An 18,566-nucleotide genomic window follows, 5' to 3' on the forward strand; every position below is an offset into this window, starting at 1 on the left:
GCTTGACTTCTTAGTCTATAGACTCTGTAAGGGCAGGGACTGGGTCTTCCTCATCTTGATCACATTGCACATATTCGATGCTCAAAATATAACCTCTGGGTTGAATGAACTGCATAATTCAACTACGACTCAGCTTTTCTCCCTGAAAATAAACTTACAGCAACTTTACATTCTCTTCACATTTTTTTTTTCTCCCTGAAAGCACCTAACACTGGACATTGCAGACACGTCAACTTAACTGCTATTGTGTCCCTCAGCTTGGACTTCTGACACACTTTTTTTTTTCCTGAGCTCGGGTTGTACATTTGTGTCCTGGCAGCTTGAGAGCTCTGACTATGAATAATGAGTCAGTTACCGTCCAGCCTTGGGGAAAGCCCAGGGATCTCTGGCTGGCCAGTCTGAGGCAAGTCCCTCTTCCCCGCGCCCTTTCCAATGAAGAACATGAAACAGTTGAAATTCAGAGCGCTGCAAAGGGAATTTAGGCAAAACCGTTGTCTGCTGAATTTAGCTTCTTTGGATTTATTCTGATTTATGATTGATTGGCTTTTAAATTGCTTATTTAATCCTAATGACTCTCGCTCCAGGGGAGGCCAGATACCAAGGAACACGTGATCAAGAAGCAGTGGAGTGAAGTAGTTTGGCTGGGCAAATGAAGAGCAGATATTGTCCAAAGAAACATTGCTCTAGGCTAGGAATGTGATGTGAAAATCACCCCCTGATTTTCAAAGTACCCAACCTTGTTATAAGCATGAATGCTTATCCCCTGCGCTCTTGGCAGAAGGCTTTTTGCAGCTACCCGGTGTTGCACAGAATTTTGCACGCCCACCCCCCGCCCTCACCCCGCCATGAATTTTTCTTTCCTTATAGCAACGTATTCAATATCACTTCTTGACTGGGAACATGCTCTTGATTTATATCGCTGTTGACCATGGTGCAGAAAAACAGACTCTTAGGGGTTGCCAGGAGGATTAGATCGTGAATTCTGATGTTGGTTGGGTTGACTTCTGAAAACTTTCCCAGAAGCCTAAACTTTCTTCTCAGCTCATGGACACTAGTCCAGCCTTTGAATGGGGGAATTTGAATTTTTAAAAATTTCTTTTGAAACCGAGTTCTCTGAAATGGATGGCTTTCATCTGGAAGATATAGAGTTAATTTATGATAGGTGTTTAATTTATCAAGGTATCAGTAGTTTCAACCCTTTTCCAGGAGAGTAAACTTTTCTTTGGCCTGAAAATAGACACAATAGTTATAGTTGGTAGCCTTGTAAGGAAAGTCTGTTGGAAGCTTGTCTGTTTGGTATCAAAAGAAAATTGAAATTCCACTGCTTCAGAATAATGAAACTTTTAGGGGGGAAAAAATACAACCTTTGTTTCATGTATACTGAAGTTTTGACTCAGAAATACCCCAAAGAAACGCTCTTTCAGGTCTCAAAAACCTACTTGTTCTCTGAAATATTGCTGTTATATTTCTTAAGTGTATTATGTCTGACACTTATTTCAAAGCAAGAAACATTGGGGATCAGATGAAAGGATGGAAAAAGACTCTGATGAAAAACAGAAACAGCAGAATGTGAGACACACACTTGGATGGGATGTGCGGATCGCCAGCAGAATCACCCTGGGAGGCAGCATCTGCACTCGAATCAGGCTTGAGGCCACGTTGGATCCTGGGCTGTGCCATCTTCTGCCATTGTGTCATTGTCATATTGCAAAGGAACTTTTTCCCTATCTTATTCTGCCCAGAGATTAATTTTTCTTTGCCTTTGGTTTTTAAAATGATGAAAGCCTTTGTAAGAAGCACTTTGGTGTTTTTGGAGTAAAGCAGTATGTACTCTCGTGAGACTGCTTTCAAGATTTAGGAATGAGTCTTCAAGTGTAGGTTGAGTCAGAGAATAATTTTTTTTTTCTGCATCTTTCGGTATTTTAAAAATGAAAGCTCTATGTGTACAATAGGAAGAAGTTTTAAAAGAGTGAATGAGAAGTTTTGTTCAATCTGAGACCTGAACAGTCGTTCCACATCAGCATCAGAAGCCAGGACTTCATTATATTTTGCTCTTTATTTCGAAGGAGTTTCATCTGGTTATCTGTCAAATAACCTGGTATTTTATTGGAAATGGCAGAGGAGTACACTGAGTGATTACGAGAACAAATAGAACTTGTCCTTAGAGAGCATCTGTTCTTCCCAGACATCACTGTGCTTTTCAAATATGTAAGTCAATAGATTATTACAGTAGCGTTGTGCTGGGTACACAGTATTTTCTCTGGAAATACTAGACTTTAGGTTGTGCTAGACTTAAAGGATGGGCTTTCTATGTGCCAAGTGTAAAGAATCTGTGTGCCAGTGCAGGAGACAGAAGAGATGCTCGTTCCATTCCTGGGTGGGGGAAGATCCTCTGGAGAAGGAAGTGGCAACCCATTCCAGTATTCCTTCCTGGAAAATTCCATGGACAGAGGAAGCTGGTGCGCTATAGTCCATGGGGTCTCAAAGAGTCGGACGCGACTGAAGTGACTTAGCATGCATGCGTGCACCTTACCTCTGCTCCCTGATAGTACTTCTGTGTTAAATGTCCTGCAGACAGCCCTACAAGGCTTAATTCTACCAAAGATGAGGTATCCGGAAACAAACAAAGGACTCTGGCTACCTTGCACCAGGCTGAGGTCATTAGAACACAAATCCCACTGATTTCAGTGGGCCTCCTCTTGCCCACACCTCCCATCCCATCGCTCCAGGCCACAGAGCACCGAGCTGCTTGCCGTTACACCGCAGCATCCTGCTAGCCATCTGTTTCACACACGGCAGTGTATCTGTGCCAATGCTGCTTTCCCAGTTAAGTTGCATAGCACAGTAAGTGATTAGGAAGGACTGGGTTCAAATCCTCACTTGGCTACTTACCAGCTGTGTCACTTTGAACAGGGTCCTTAGGCTCCCTGTAGGCCTTGATTTCTTCCTTTGAAAAATGGGGATACTGACAGTACCTACCTCTACACCAGTGGCGAGGTTTAAATGAGATTTATGAGATGCATATAAAAGACTGTCTGACACTCAAGTAAGCGTTAACCCTTATTTATTTTAATATTACTGCTAATATTAAAATTCATTTTATGGCTTAAGCCCTGCCTCAGGGTAGTTGGCTCACTGGCCCTTCGCCTGTCGCTGTGATCTCTCTCATCCTCATTTTAGCTTATGTTTGCAGCTGCCTCAGGTACTTTTCCCTCAGTCTCCTCCGGCGTCTCAAATGCAACTTGGGACAAAGGTTAATTTGTCCTCTCTCATCTGAATTTATCCCCCACATTTCTGTTAATGGCACCATGTTATCATAATTTTCTCTTAATTTAGGATGAAATCTTAGACTCTTTCCTTATCCTAAGGACATAATCATGAATGTGCAAAGATTTAGTACAAAGGTATTTACTGTTTACAGTTTTAAATAATTGAGAATAGGAATTGGTTAAACTATGTTAAATATATACAATGGAATTCTCTACAGTCACTATAATTACACAGAAGAATATGCAATAATATGGAAAAGATATTCCCAAGTTGCCTTATAATATGGCATGTACCATACAGTTCCATTTTTGTTTTAGAAGTTTATGGATGCATAGATGAAAGATGAGAAAAATAGTCACTGAAAAAATTGTTTTGTAGCGTTTCTGTCTTGTAGGATTATGTGTGATATTCTAATTTTAATTTTTTCTCTTACAAATTTTCTAAAATCATCTGTACATTGCTTCCATATTTTTATTTTTTTAATTTATTTAATTGGAGGCGAATTACTTTACAATATTATATTGGTTTTGCCATACATTGACATGAATCAGCCATGGGTGTACATGTGTTCCCCATCCTGAACCCCCCTCCCACCTCCCTCCCCATCCCATCCCTCAGGGTCATCCCAGTGTTCCAGCCCTGAGCACCCTGTCTCGTGCATCGAACCTAGACTGCGATCAGTTTCACATATGATAATATACATGTTTCAATGCTATTCTCTCGAAGCATCCCACCCTCGCCTTCTCCCACAGGGTCCAAAAGACTGTTCTATACATCTGTGTCTCTTTTGCTGTCTCGCATATAGGGTCGTCGTTACCATCTTTCTAAATTCCATATATATGCGTTAGTATACTGTATTGGTGTTTTTCTTTCTGAAAAAACAAAAACAAAAACCTCAAATTTAGGGGGAAAAAAAAGAGATGGGTAATGTCTACTGCCGCCGAGTCGCTTCAGTCGTGTCTGACTCTGTGCAACCCCATAGACAGCAGCCCACCAGGCTCCCCCGTCCCTGGGATTCTCCAGGCAAGAACACTGGAGTGGGTTGCCATTTCCTTCTCCAATGCATGAAAGTGAAAAGTGAAAGTGAAGTCACTCAGTCGTGTCTGACTCTTAGCGACCCCGTGGACTGCAGCCTACCAGGCTCCTCCATCCATGGGATTTTCCAGGCAAGAGTACTGGAGTGTGGCGCCATTGCCTTCTCCAGGTAATGTCTAAGAGTCTTGCAAATACTGTATTTTACTGACCTTTTAACACAGGCTGAGAACAATGCTGGATACATAGTAAGCTCTAAATGTTTGTTGAGTAGTGAATGAAATAATGTTGTCTTTTATGCATTTTTAGAAATAACTTTATAGGTTAAGAGTACTTAATGCTTCAAGCATTCAGTTTGTAGATGTCCTTGAAAGGTTTTCTGTTGCTGTTTGGAAGAAAAATTCTCAATAAACACAAAATAAACTAGACTGGATGTGGTGGGTATTTTCTAATATTACATAATTTATCATTTCAGATAATGTGACCAAAAGAGAAGCCTTTGGAACTAATTCTTCAGAAAACAATTTTACTTCAATAAAATTTACTCAGAGAAATGAACCAAATGATTGCCGTCTTAGCAATAAAGCCATCTTTCTTCATACTTCATCACAGTGTTCGGAAGAGGAGCAGGTAATACCATAGCACCTTTATGGAAGCAGAGAAAAACATTCATCATGAATTTAAAACAAGAGACTGTAAGAACATAAAAAACACTGGACAGTTGCTGGATCAGTAACTCACACTCCTGATTTTAGAAGGAGAGCCCCTGGATTACTTTACTGAAAATCGTCATTACATTTCATGATTTCAACAGCCAACTTTTATGATAATATCAGAATCTGCCATCTACAGATTTTTCTTGTAATTATTTCTATATTTTAGCTTATCTTCTGTTCAGGATAAAAGAGTTCCTTTTTATAATTCTATGTGTAAATGGAGTTTCTTTTACTGTCCTGGATTCAGTCCTTCAGACTTAAAGCAGAATGTGTTATCTTGGTTTTTCCACGAGTTGGTCAATAAATAAATGTTAGATGCTCTCTTTCTAATCTTCAAGATTTCATAGACTATATTCACATTCTTTCTAGCTATGTTTTTTTAACAATCAAGGAATCCTAGTGGAAACTGTTCTATTTTTTTTAAGCCATTTGAGTTTCTACTTTATATCTCACACGTCTTCCCTGTGATATGGTGGATAGAATATATATGAGATTGTGGTTTTATGCAAAGGAAAAACATCTCCACGTTAGAAGTGTGTTTATATACAGTGAAGGCCTGTAATTCTTTACTTCTATAACTTATTCCAGAGAGACAATTAAGGGACAAAACTTTTTTTTTTTCCTAGAAGATTTCCTGTCTGTTGGCAATCACTGGCCGTTGGAATTACATTTTCTGTTGAATCTTTAACCTGCGTGTGAGAGGCAAAGAATTGTTTCACAATATTTTTCCTAATAACTTGAAAATGTTGTACTAGCGTTCTCTGATTTGTCCTGCAGAGGTTCGTTGGGATGGCATGAGAACTGGGGTAATGAGGTGGGGAGTGTTCCTGTTTTACGCATGAGAAAACCGGGGTGAAGTATGTTACTCTAAGTTGCACTGTAGATGGGTCTAGAGGACAGAAGTAGAAGTCAGACCTCCTGAAACCTGTTCCCTGACTACCACTGTGACCTACTGAATCTGCCGTCACTAAGGTGTGATGGTCTGTCAAGCATAGCTAATGAACAGAAACCGGAAGGGGAGTTTTGTGCCTGAAGGGCTACAGATCAGCTCCTTTATTTTCGGTTATTTCAAGTTCCCATCAATCTGTCTTCAATGGTTTTTGTCTTGTTTTTCAGATAATGATAGATGATGGCCAAAAAGCTGGCAGTTCCTTTCAAGGTGATCTGAATCGAGCAGGGAAGGTGAAGGTGAGGCATAATTCAATTTTGTTCCATGGCCAAAACCCCAAAAAAGCACAAGAACCTCACAGGACTCATTTGCTTTCTCCCATACAAATTTGGAAAATTCAGCAGAATTTGTCCATATGATTTTTTTTTTTTAATGGTGTTTGATTAAAAAAAAATGATGTTTGATTATCTTCAACTGTCTTGGTTGGCTGGGTTCTGGATCTTTTTTCCTCAAAGCTTTAGAAATGGAAGTGGTGCTTCAATAGAGAAACATGACTCTCACTCCCCTGAACTTATACCATTAAGAGAAATGACAATATAACAGATTCTCAAGTTTTAGCACTAAACCATCATTTGGAAGATAAGTTTTTGCTGTCACTTGGATGTCAAAAAATAGCTGCAGTTATGTACTTACAAGCCATGGAAGCTACCATTTTTAATTCCTGTGTAAAAGCCATGGTCTGATAAGTAGAGTGGGGAAGAAAGACCTAGGCTGTGTTTTGAATTCCAATGATGAAATCTAAATTTATAATTTTATGGTATTTTGCTATGCACATGTTTTAGATCATAAGCATAAAAGGCATTTCGACATCCTGCCTTTGCTAGGTCTGCCAGTGGTGAAATCATTGTTTTAATTTACACTCTTTGATATTCACCTGAGATGAATCAGTTCATGTATGAAGTGTTAACATTTTGTTAATCTAAAATGTCTCATTGTCAGCTTGCTGTGGAAAGCAGTATTCCACGTGGAATAGTTTTTCATTAAAATGCTGCTATTGTGTCTGTAAAGGTCATTTGCTCTGCTTTTTACCTTTAAAGTAATCTTCAGTTTTATTCGGTCGAAAGAGAACACTTGATTTTTTGCCCTGCTCACCTTTCTTGTGGTTACCTGGGGCAGGATGATTCTGTCTCGAATGAACCTTCTCTCCTGCTTTCTTTAGTTTCTTCTGTCTCTTTGGAGTTTAAAGCACACCGTTATGAGAACAGACAGACCCACCACCATCGCTGGCCAGAGAAACACAAGCAATAAAACTAAAACAAAAGACGGAGACACTGCTTTGGACTGTCTTGATGGTGGTATATATTCTGGGATAGAATCAGGAACAAAAACTTTTCAAAAACTCCGCAGACTGTATTTTTTCTTTCAGTCTAGAGATCTTATTATGGTGCCTACAAAATCCAGGCCAACTTCTAAATTTACTGCTGCTTTCAGATGTCTCTGGGAAAGCACAGAACTCTAGCTGGGACTCAAAAGTTAATGAGAAAATTGGATTCAGTTGCTCACTTGAGTGTTGTAGAAATGGATTCATTGATTCTTAACTGCATTTTTTTTTTCTCTAGGTCAGATTTGCATAAAATGATATTAATCCTTTTCTAGGTAGACAATTTCCTTGATATAGAAGATTTAGACCTGGATGAAGAGATTAATCCCCAACTGAGCAAGGGTATGTTTTCTGTTTCCTTCCTACACTGCTTGACCTCTTTCTAGAAACTACACGTAAGACTTTAGACAGCTTTTCTCTTTTTTTTTTCTGGGTGGGTGGGCGCAGGGTGCAATTCTTACCTCTCCTTTCCCCAAGATACAGAAAACTGGAGTCCTGCAGTCTTTTTTTTGTTAATAAAGATTTCAGCTGAAAGGTCAAACAAAGCTTGTTGAAGGTTGTAAAGTCTTTGATCTTAAAAGAAATAAAGATTTTCTTCCTCCCATCTCCCATTTACCATATGATTGATTTTTGGATAATTGTCTCAAGTAGAACCATTTAAGTCAAACTCTTATTTCTTAGAATTTCTGCATCATGCTGTAAATTGAGATTAGTTTTGAATGCTCCATAAAATACCAGTTGATCATAAACATTATGAGAGTTGGTCATAAAATAAACACAAAAGAACATAAAATCCAGATCTTTGCTTTTATAAATATTTATTAATATGTAAGCCAAACACTTAAAACTAAAGCTGTGTTGTGAATGTTTTTTTCTGGGCTGTTCTACATAGGCTGGGCTGAGAGAGCCTGCTGTCCACTGACATGTATGTAGTCCATGACTTTTATGAGGCCTTTTTCCTCTCCTGGTTAACATTTCTGTGTAAGCATAGGTACCCTTTGTTGTTCCAAGGAGCTTTGAAATATGTTCAAAATTTGAGTTGTTTTGAAAACTCTCATTCCTAATTTAATATGCAAGAATATCTCAACGTTAATGTTGAATGTTTCCATGGGGCAGTTTCCACAGGGGAGTTGGTTGTTGGCGTTTGTTGTTTACAGTCATTAGGTGGTCATAAACAGCCATTGTGGTCATTATTGTTGGGGAGGAGGGCTTCCTTGTAATCATGCAGGAGTTAAAGTGCAGGCTCTAGCTGGTTTGTGGACTGCTGTCTGTAAATTGTCTCTATAAGCCTCTGCTTTGGCTTCTCTGGTTCCCCCTGAATTTGAGAGGCTTTGGTAATTGGAAGCAATTAACATTTTTATTCTGCTTCCAAACATAACACTACTCCACTGAAGGGATTGTTTCTCAAGCAGTCTATTAACCAGCAAACTGCAGATTTTTTCCCCCCTTGCTTACTTGGTTTAAGGGAGATGAGGGATCTAAGGGAATCACAGACTCCTGGGAGAGGTTCTCTTAACTTCCGTGTTTTAGGCGGCTCTGAATTTCTTTATAAGAGCAATTTAGGGGTTCTGATTGGGTTAGAAGGTGTTGCTAAGGGTTTATGAGGGAGCCACATTTGTAGAGCAAGCACACTGTTTCTGGGTTTTGGGTAGTTTGGGGGAAAGGAGCAGATTCCTGGGTCTTGTTCCCAAAAAAGAGTTTAATTCAGAAGGTCTTTTGTGACACCTAGTGATCTGTATTATTAACCACTCCCCCAGGGGATTCTGATACAGTTCTTCTGTGGGTAGCACTTGGAGTAGGTACTTGGAGTTGGCGCTTGGAATTGGCATGTATATATTTGCAACATAAAGTTAATTTCACAGGCGGGCACAGCAGTGTACAGGTGGAGCGTTTCTGTGATGGTTCCTTTTCTTGCCAGTAATTAGAAAGTATACCGACATAATCCTGCATAGCCAGTGAATTTGATTTTGGTTGTATCAATATTTTAAATTAGTCTTTACTTTTCCCACTACTTTTATATTGTTTCCTTTAAACATTTTTTAAATTATTTATTATTACTATTAGGTCTGTTTCTTTTGTTTAAAGGATTGCATAAAAACATCTTACTAGTATGATTTTTCCAGAAATTTGAGAACAGGTAGTTTTTCATTTGTGTATAAAAGCTTCCTGAGGCTGAACCAAGTCTCAGTGGACTTGGATTGGCTAGTCAAGACCTTCTGAGGTGTAAAATAATGTGAAAAGTCAAGGCTAAAAAGCAACCAAGGCTTCAGGGATCTATCCCAATTACTGAAAAGACCACCAAGCTTCACCGTTTTTATAATGTACAATCTGGGTCATCTGAAAGAAAACACACACACACACACACACACACACACACAAGAAATTTGCCAAAGTGGGTTTTATCTTTGGGTCTAATTTGTATTACACTTCAGGAATGTGAGCAGAAGGTAAATATATCAGATGGGAAATGTGACATTTTAAATAAGCAAGTTGCTTGTATAATTTTGGCAGCTGAGAGGCTTACTGATTAGATTCTGTCTTTATTGTTTAAACAACAGATTTGCCTGGGGCAACAAGGAAGTGAGTTGCCTATTGTTTTTCTACCATGGACTTTATTTGTTCACCTTCTTCATTTTCATAAATATTCTCCAAGATTCAGGCCTTTGATGCCGCCCTGGGATTTAGCTTGTTGTTTCAGCAGCCCGGGTGGACACACTTTTTCCAAGAAGCCAACCCAGTGATGTACTATTGACCAGTTGTCCCAGGAAACCTTGGTCACAGAGTGTGGTGCCCTGTGTTTATTTGACATTAAATTAACTTTTTTTTTTTCCTCCTTTGAGACAAGATAATTACCCTGGTTACTTACTGTCATGCATATCCAGAAAGATTATTATTTGGAATAGGTATTAATTATTATAGGGGCCTCCCTGGTGGCTTAGTGGTAAAGAATCCGCCTGCCAACGCAGGAAACTCCGGTTTGGTTTGAGTTGAGAAGATTCCCTGGAGAAGGAAATGGCAACCCACTCCGGTATTCTTGCCTGGGAAATCCTTGCCTGGGAAATCCCATGGACAGAGGAGCCTGGCAGGCTAAATAGTCCACGGGATCACAGAAGACTCAACAATTGGTTTGCCCTTTAGAGTAGAAAGAATCTTCTGATTGTCTTTATTTCCGCCCCTCAGTTGGCCCAGCCTGTTCTCTGGATGAGTGCAGAAGGTCAAAGAGACCGTTTTGAGGTCTGGTATTCAGAATTATACTGTATTATACACGTTTCTTGACCAGTATATGTACTTATGTTGTGATTGATTTCACTGAATTAAAATGGGCAACTGATCCTGCTTGAAGATTGGCAGCCTTATTTGATTTTCATTTTCAAGCTTTCCAGTACTTCCAGTTTTAATGAAGGTATCAGTTTCTCTCCCTCTCCCTCTTTTTTTTTTTTTTTTCTTTAAAATTTTCCTTATCTGCAACTTAAAGCAGCTTTATGTACCCTGTGAATTACCTGGCTTTTATTCAATAAGTGTTTAACAACCGTGACTGGATCTGGGAATAAAATAAAAAATAAAACATATCTGGTTCCTGTCCTTACAAAAATTCATAGTTTATTGGAAGAATTGGACATTAACCAGATAATCACAAATATATAATTATAAGTTGCTCTAGATCTTATGAGAGCACATTGTAGGGGAATTTAATTTTTCTGTGGATCAGATAAAGAGCAGAGAGCTTGAGATCTAAAGGATGAGTAATTATTAACTAGGTGAGGGCTGGACAGGAGAGTATAGGAACAGGATAAGAACAGCATATGTAAAGGTCCCGAGCTAGGAGAGGATGGCATATTTCAGCCCTTCAGAGTTTAGGCATTTCATTTACTTTATACTTGAGACTGTTAAAATCATCCTTTCATTGCTTAGAAGATCACTAAAAACGTTGAGAAGGAAAAAAATCCTAGCTTCAAAATGTTTCTGTCTCTATTCCTCCAATTATTTTTTATGTGCAGACTTATCCATCTATTAAACTCCAGTTTGAAAGCAATGTCAACCACAAAGATAAATGCTTCCACTCCATTCCTGAGAACAGAATTGGCATGATAATTACCCCCTTTCAACAGTTCCTATGTTTATTTCTCCCGTAGGAAAAAAGAAAGGTTTTATCTAATTGGAGAGATCAGGGGAAAACACTGGATGTACATGGATGAGGCCTTTGCTTCCTTTGGGTCATGCTGTGTGGAAGGTGTATGTCCTCTCTTCTGTGCTCACACCGCCTTTCTTACTGCAGACATACTTTACATGGGGCCCAGGTCTGCCTCACCCGGTGGTTTTCAACCTGAGATACATTAGAATCACTTGAGAAGCTTTCAAAAAAAAAGACAATACCTGCATCCTGCCTTTGGGGATCCTTTCCCAGTAGCCTGGTGTGTGTCCTGGGCACTGGCAGGGTTTAAAGCTCCCCAGGTGACTCTAATATGCTATTGAAGCTGAGAACCAGCTCTAGACAGTTCTGGAGGTATCACTCTTGAGTGCCTACTCCAAGAGCTACAGGGATGTGAAGAGGTTCTCCTTTTACCTGGCTGGATTCGTGTCATCTGTGTGGACTTCCTCTCAGGTGGGATAGTCTGAGGTCTAGACTTGGGAGGAAAGCTCGATAAATAAGAGGTCCAATTGTGACTGCAAGACAAGCTCCATTTTCAAAATCAGCTTCATTATTTATAAAGCTCATATTTTGATCCCCATTATTTTGACTCCTGAATGTATTTTCCTCTATTTCTATATTTAAAGGGAGGGGGATATGATTTATTATCACTGTCAAATGCCAGCTCCAGCCGTAAGTAAGTCTTCCCTGATCCTCCCCAGCTTCTTCCCCAGCGCCTTGGATGGCAGTACTAGTCTTCTGCCTCCTTTTATATTTCCACTTTTACCTTGCAGTTTTTTTCTTGAAGTGGGTGTTGGTTAATGTGTCTCTTGAAAGTGGCGTATGATTTATTCATGTGCGTCTAGACACACACACACACACACACACAGCTTTGTCTTTTAGAGTGTCTAATCCATTTATATTTAATACATTGCTGATATATTTGACTTTAAATCTCTTATCTTACTCTCTTGTTTTCCACTTGTTCTGCCAGTTATATGTTCTTTTCTTCACTCATTTTTTGCCTATTTTTGGATCAATCAAATATTATTGTTTCATGGCCTCCTGTTTTTTCTGGGTAGAGAATTCTACCCAGAATATATATATAATTATTTTCTTCAGCATTTTAAAGGTGTTATTCTGTTTTGTTGTGGTGTTAATTGTTCCTCTATTGAAAACTGTAGAAAAACCAAATGTCAATCTGATTGTTGTACATTTGAAGGTAATATCAATATGTTTTTTACCTCATTTGCTTACTTCTATGATTTTCTCTTTGTTTTTCAGTAATTTCATTGTGCCTTGGCATTGTTTACTTTGTATTTATTCTGCTTGGGGTTTGTAGATTCTTGTAAATGTTGGGAAAGTCTCAGCTATTATGTCTTCAAATAATACCTGTGCCCAGACCTTTTCACCATGTCCCACATCTCTCCAAGCTCTTTCCTGCATTTCCATCATTTTCTATTTCCTTTCTTTCTTCAGCTAGAATATTTTCTACTGTGTTCCAATTCAGTAATCTTGTACCAAATATGATGTTAAAGCCATCAGTATTTCTGTTATAGTTGTCAAGAGATCTGGAGTATCTATTTTTAAAAAATTCAGTTCCCTGCCAAAATTCTCCATCTTGTAATATATTTATTGGAATGTATTAATTGGTTATTTTAAAGTTCTTGTCTCATAATTCCAATAACTGAGATGTTCCGTGGGTCCGTGTGTATCATTAATTTTCCCTTTTGATCCAGTGTCTTTGTATACCTGGTAATTTTTGTTTGAGTGCTGAATACTGTATATAAAATATTACAGAAGCTCTGGATGATGTTACCTTAATCTGTATTTAGAGAAACTTCAACATTCTCTGCTAGCATTTAGGTCATCTTAACCCAATATGGGATTGAGCTGATTTGGTGACTGAGTTTCAGGTTTTATGAAAGAAAGTAAAAGTGTTAGTCGCTAATTCCTGTCTGACTCTGCGACCCCATGGACTGTAGCCCTTCAGGCTCCTTTGTTCATGGCATTCTCTGGGCAAGAACACTGGAGTGGCAAGAATACTGGAGAATACATGTCATTCTCTGGGGAAGAATACTGGAGTGCCATTTCCTACACTAGAGGATCTTCCCAACCCAGGGATTGAACCTGGATCTCCTACATTGCAGGCATATTCTTTACCATCTGAGCCACCACCTCAGGCTTTATGAGGGCTGCTCTACTTCTAGTTCTCGCTTACTTCTAGGGTGTAGCCCTTCAGGGTAAATTACAGCCCTTTCTTTTTGGAAATCCTGAGCTCTGTTTTTATCCTCATAGCACTGTGAATCTGTTGGTAGTTCTGCTAAGCTTCTCAGCCTCTTAGCCTATTTCTTCTTCTTGGTTTTTTAGCCTCTGCTTACAAATCACTAGATGCCATATGTTGAAAAACAGCTTAGAATCTTAGACTCACATTCAGTACTTTCCTTCTCTCCAGGATCTTAGCCCCTCAAGTTCTGGGCTTCCCTGGTAGCATTCCAGTGACTTTAACTAGTTAATTTTTATCTTTTTTCCAGCTATGCTGGTGTTCTTGGTGTGAGGTTCAGACTATCTGATGAGGGTCAGATATTAAATGTGGTCTGGGAGCTCCTTTGGAAACCCCAGGGTCTGAAGGTCAAATACGTTGACGTTTACACTGATGTTGCAAAAGCAATGGTGGGTAAAGATACTAGTACCTTAGTGTGAATCAAGGTAGAAGCACCAAACTATGCTAGTCGTCATTGTTATCTTCACTGTCATGAATTTGTAGTTAAAACAAATGCCAGTTTCCATCGAAAATGTCTTTGATGAAATGGTGTTTGTGTGGGGTGTGCTCAGTCACGTCCAATTCTTTGTGACCCAGTGGACTGTAGCCCCCAGGCTCCTCTGTCTGTGAAATTCTCCAGGCAAGAATACTGGAGTGGGTTGCCATTGCCTTCTCCAGAGTATCGTCCTGACGCAGGGATCTAACCCGTGTCTTCCACATTGCAGGCAGATTCTTTACCGTCTGAGCCACCAGGGAAGTAGTAAAAGTTATTAATTTTATTGAATCTTGATCCCTGAGTATACCTCTTTTTAACGTTTTGTGTGTGTAAAGCACTTCTGCTGCATACTGAAGGACAACAGTTGTATTTCACATGTGCATGAAATACATGAGCATTTTTTCATGGAAAAAAGGAAACACACTTTTTCATGAAAAACGCTTGTGCTGTTGAGTGGTGTGCTGAGTTACTTTTTTTTTTTTTTTTTTCATGGATCAACATTTTTACTTGAAAGGGTGACTGACAAAGTGTAGTTCTCAAAAGTGAAGGAAGTGAAGCTGTCTTTTCAAGACAAACAACTGATACTCTTCATTGCCAGTGATAAAGTTGGCAATGGATCAAGTGAAAATTGGATTTTTGGAAAACTTATATCCAGTACTGTGAGCTTGACAGCTTCTCAATATTTAAAGGCTTTTTTGACAAAATTGGTAATGTTAACTAATGTGACTTTTATATTACATAATGAAATATGTCAACATTTGACAGATCTGCATAACAGGGTGAACCACCAGTTTCCAAATAACCGATTTATGGTGTTCCAAAATCATGCACAGGAGAACAATTCATTTATGATAAAGGGCAGACCAATGAATTTTAAACATAAGAGCATGAAAACTTCACTGAAAGGGTTTCACGTTGCACATTGAAAATATTTTTAAAACCAATATCATTTGTCAAGATCCAGTGTGTATCAAAGACTATGCCCAACTGTATAAAAGGAGTATTAAAGTACTCTTCCCCTTTCCAACATATATATCGTGTGAGACTAGAATTTCTTCATTTTCATCATGTGAAACAGCATGTTCCAAAAATTGAATGCAGAAGCAAATATAGAATCCAGCTTTCTTCTACTTGAGACAAGAACTTAAAAGATTCAGCAAATGTAAAACAATGCTTCTCTTCTATTATCTTTGCTTTTGGAAAATATCTTTTTAAAATAAAAGTATTTATTTTAATAATGATTGTATTATTTTAATAATTTGAAGTCAAATATTTGAAAATTCAGTTTCTAATATGGTGAATATTGTTAGATATAACTCCCACAAAAAAAGCTCTTTGCGTCTTCAAAAATTTTTAATAACAAGAAACTCTGACATAAACTATCATAGCTGTAATCCATATGCATAAGAGGCCTCAGTCCATTTCTTATGTGTATCCTTTTTGGTCTTGAGGAGTGCCCAAAATTTCAGGAAATTTTGGCTATTTCTACATGTCAACAAAGGAATGAATTGGTTGATCTTATAAATATGATAGGCAGATTAAGTATTATTGTTGTCGAGATTATCAGACATCAGATTACCTTTTTTTTTTTTTTTGATTGCTTACTTTTAAATGTATTACCTTTGACTTGCTGGTCATCAGTTAAATATAGGAAGGCAGATGGCAGAAACAGATACTTTATAAACATTGAGCATTCTTATTATGTAGTTGAGAAAGAGATTGAAATGCTTTCAACCAGGCTTGCCATCCAACATGAAGATTCCTTTTTGAGAGTTGCCTTAACTCGACAAAGCCCATCAGTCAAGAAGGTGGTATTTATCCATAGTTAAGAAAAAACTAGTTGTTGTAGAAACAGTAAGCCTGGATTGAGTAAGCTGTGGGAAATAGTAAAGGACAAGGAAGCCTGGTGCTGCAGTCCATAGGCTACAAAGAGTGGACGTGAGTCAGTGACTAAACAACAGCAGCAAAAGTGTCTTAGAGATCAGATTTCAGTCTAAAAAGCTTTAGAGATCTCCAGAAATTCCATTCCTCATCATCAATGAATACAATCCTGTTCCCTCTCAGAGAATGAATATATAAATGCCCCATCAGTGACTATAAAATGGGTAAAGGACAAGGTAGCTTTCTTTATAACTTACTTATTATCAGACTGTTCGTGTCCATAAGGGTTTCACCATTTTATAAATCTGTCCTATTTAGAGGTAAAGCAGTTCAGGTTTTGTGTTGACTGTTCTGTGATTTTATGTGTAAAAATCATATCCCTGTAAAAAAAACTTAGCTTGCGAGGATAAGGACTTTACATATTTTGTATCATTCCAATATTCTATGGATAGGTAGACTTATACGTGCTGTTCAATTTAAAAGTTGAGATACAGGAAATCCATTCCCTTTCTGCAAGTATGCGTTGAATTTACTACACATAAGGTGCTGTGTTAGACTCCAACAACTATGCAAGTTTGTGCGTTTTCCTTTTACCCTGGAGAAACAAATGACAGGAATGTGGAATGTGGTAGATACTGAGTCTGAAAGAACTGTTCCCATGGCAGTGGGCTTTTTAGGAAGGAAACCATTATTGCTGAAAATCCAACCTTCTTTGCAAATATATGAGGGATGTGAAGAATTTCAGCAAAGGAATGGCAGAGTTATCCTCCTTGGTGCACAATATTGTCAGTCGGATCTTAAATAGCTTGGAAAGCAGAATTGATTTTGATTTCACATTTGAAGTGATGTTTGCTCTGGCAGCCAGTGGGTCTGGTAGATATTGGTTTTTCATATTAAGAGGCTTGACCCTTACTCTCCTTGCCTCTGTTGTTGGCTGGCCCCTAACTAGTGAAGGAGTTTAGCTTTGGACTCATAAAGGGAAAGCCAGTCTTTCCACCAGCCTTATTGAGTATTTAAAAGTATTACTTCTCTGGTTATAAAACACGTGAACACACTGACTGCTGACTAATCGTGTTAACATGCTTATCATAGTGACATTTCTTGGCCCTGAGTTTGGAGATACGAATCTGGTGGATATAAATAACATAAGTGATGAAACTGCTTTCTTAAAAATCAGTTTCTGATGTGACGTCTTGGGTTTAGAACAGGGCTCTGCAGCCAGGCTGCAGCTGTGGCGCCTTGAGTGCGGTGATTCTGGGTGTTAGAGCTCCTTGCCTGTAAAACAGGAAATAATAGAGTTGTTGAGAGGATTAGCTGAGTTAATGCATGTAAAAGGCTGGCTAGTATTATTGTTTTTATTTCCCCTAATTAATCAGGTCACATTCTACGATTTCAGTAATTAATCATAGTCATGCATGCATGCTCAGTCCCTAACTTGTGTCCGACTCTGTGCAACCCCATGGACTGTAGCCTGCCAGGCTCCTCTGTCCCTGGGATTTTCCAGGCAAAAGTACTGGAGTGGGTTGCCATTTCCTCCTCCAGGGGATCTTCCTCACTCAGGGATCAAAAAAGACATGATTACAAAATTCTTAAGCTTCCAGGTGGTATCTGCAGTGGAGAGAGATGTATTTCAAATCTGTTTCCGTTTTTGAATAGCAGTACCTGCTCAGTTATCTCCTCATATATGCTGCCATTGGCAACAGCCAAGGCATGCCTGTTGTTAATTAATCACTTCCACTGAGAACTTAATTAATGTCTTAATTAGGATCATCATTGAGTATCAGGCCGCAGCATCCTGCGCCAGCTGCAAGTTACTGGCTGGCTCCAGCAGCCCTTCTGGTCCTGCAGAAACAGGCCAAGGAGCTATCCTTTTGGGCTTCTATTTGTTTCTCTGTCTTCAAAGAGAGCTGTGGAAGATCATTGTTTGTCCATGATGCATCAATGATTCTGCCACATGTGCAAAAAAAAAAATAAAGGAACACATCTACTTCTAATGGATTGATCAGAAAACCAGGATTGGCTTTTGAATTCTTGCTGTTGTGCTAAACAAGCTGGAAACACAGAGCACATTGTTGTTTGCAAGTGTTGGAAATGAGGCCCTGCATTCTGAGTATGACGGATTATTTCATTTTTCTGCTGCAAGTGAAAGTTCCTCCCTTCTGGCATCATTGTTTTTTAATATGTTGTTTTGAAATATTGCCATATTGTTACAGGATGAAATCAGCACTCCATTTTCTTTCTCTTTCCCCCCTTAGGAAAATATGGCAAAATGAGACAAAAGTAGCATCTTCTGGACTTAGTTTCCTATAGAAGTAGAAGTTGGGTTGAAAGGCATGAACAAGCTGTTCCCCAGACAATACTTCTCCCAGACCTTTTGGATGGGTTGTTAACATAGCAACAATCAGAGGAAAACTAATGCAGCAGCAGCTTTTATTTTCTAGAAGGGAGACACCCTTGAGTCAAGTTCCCCAGTGAGAACAGGTGTTGTGAAACGGGCCTACTTTACTTG

At 38.9% G+C, this 18,566-nt stretch overlaps 1 protein-coding gene across 17 annotated transcripts in view; it reads left to right on the forward strand.

Annotated features, from left to right (window-relative positions):
• The window catches only part of IFTAP (intraflagellar transport associated protein), a 65,874-nt gene that overhangs the window by 37,920 nt on the left and 9,388 nt on the right, over positions 1-18,566 (forward strand). For all 17 annotated transcript variants that reach the window (XM_086341175.1, XM_086341187.1, XM_086341181.1 and 14 more), the window contains 3 exons: positions 4,778-4,932; positions 6,135-6,206; positions 7,564-7,630. In XM_086341175.1, the coding sequence (XP_086197301.1) occupies positions 4,778-4,932; positions 6,135-6,206; positions 7,564-7,630 (294 nt within the window). The remainder of the gene's footprint in view (positions 1-4,777; positions 4,933-6,134; positions 6,207-7,563; positions 7,631-18,566) is intronic.

This window comes from Bos grunniens, chromosome 15 (assembly GCF_055505025.1).
Source record: "Bos grunniens cultivar Pamir isolate PY7600 chromosome 15, Bosgru_T2T1.0, whole genome shotgun sequence".
Classification (NCBI taxonomy): Eukaryota; Metazoa; Chordata; class Mammalia; order Artiodactyla; family Bovidae; genus Bos; species Bos grunniens.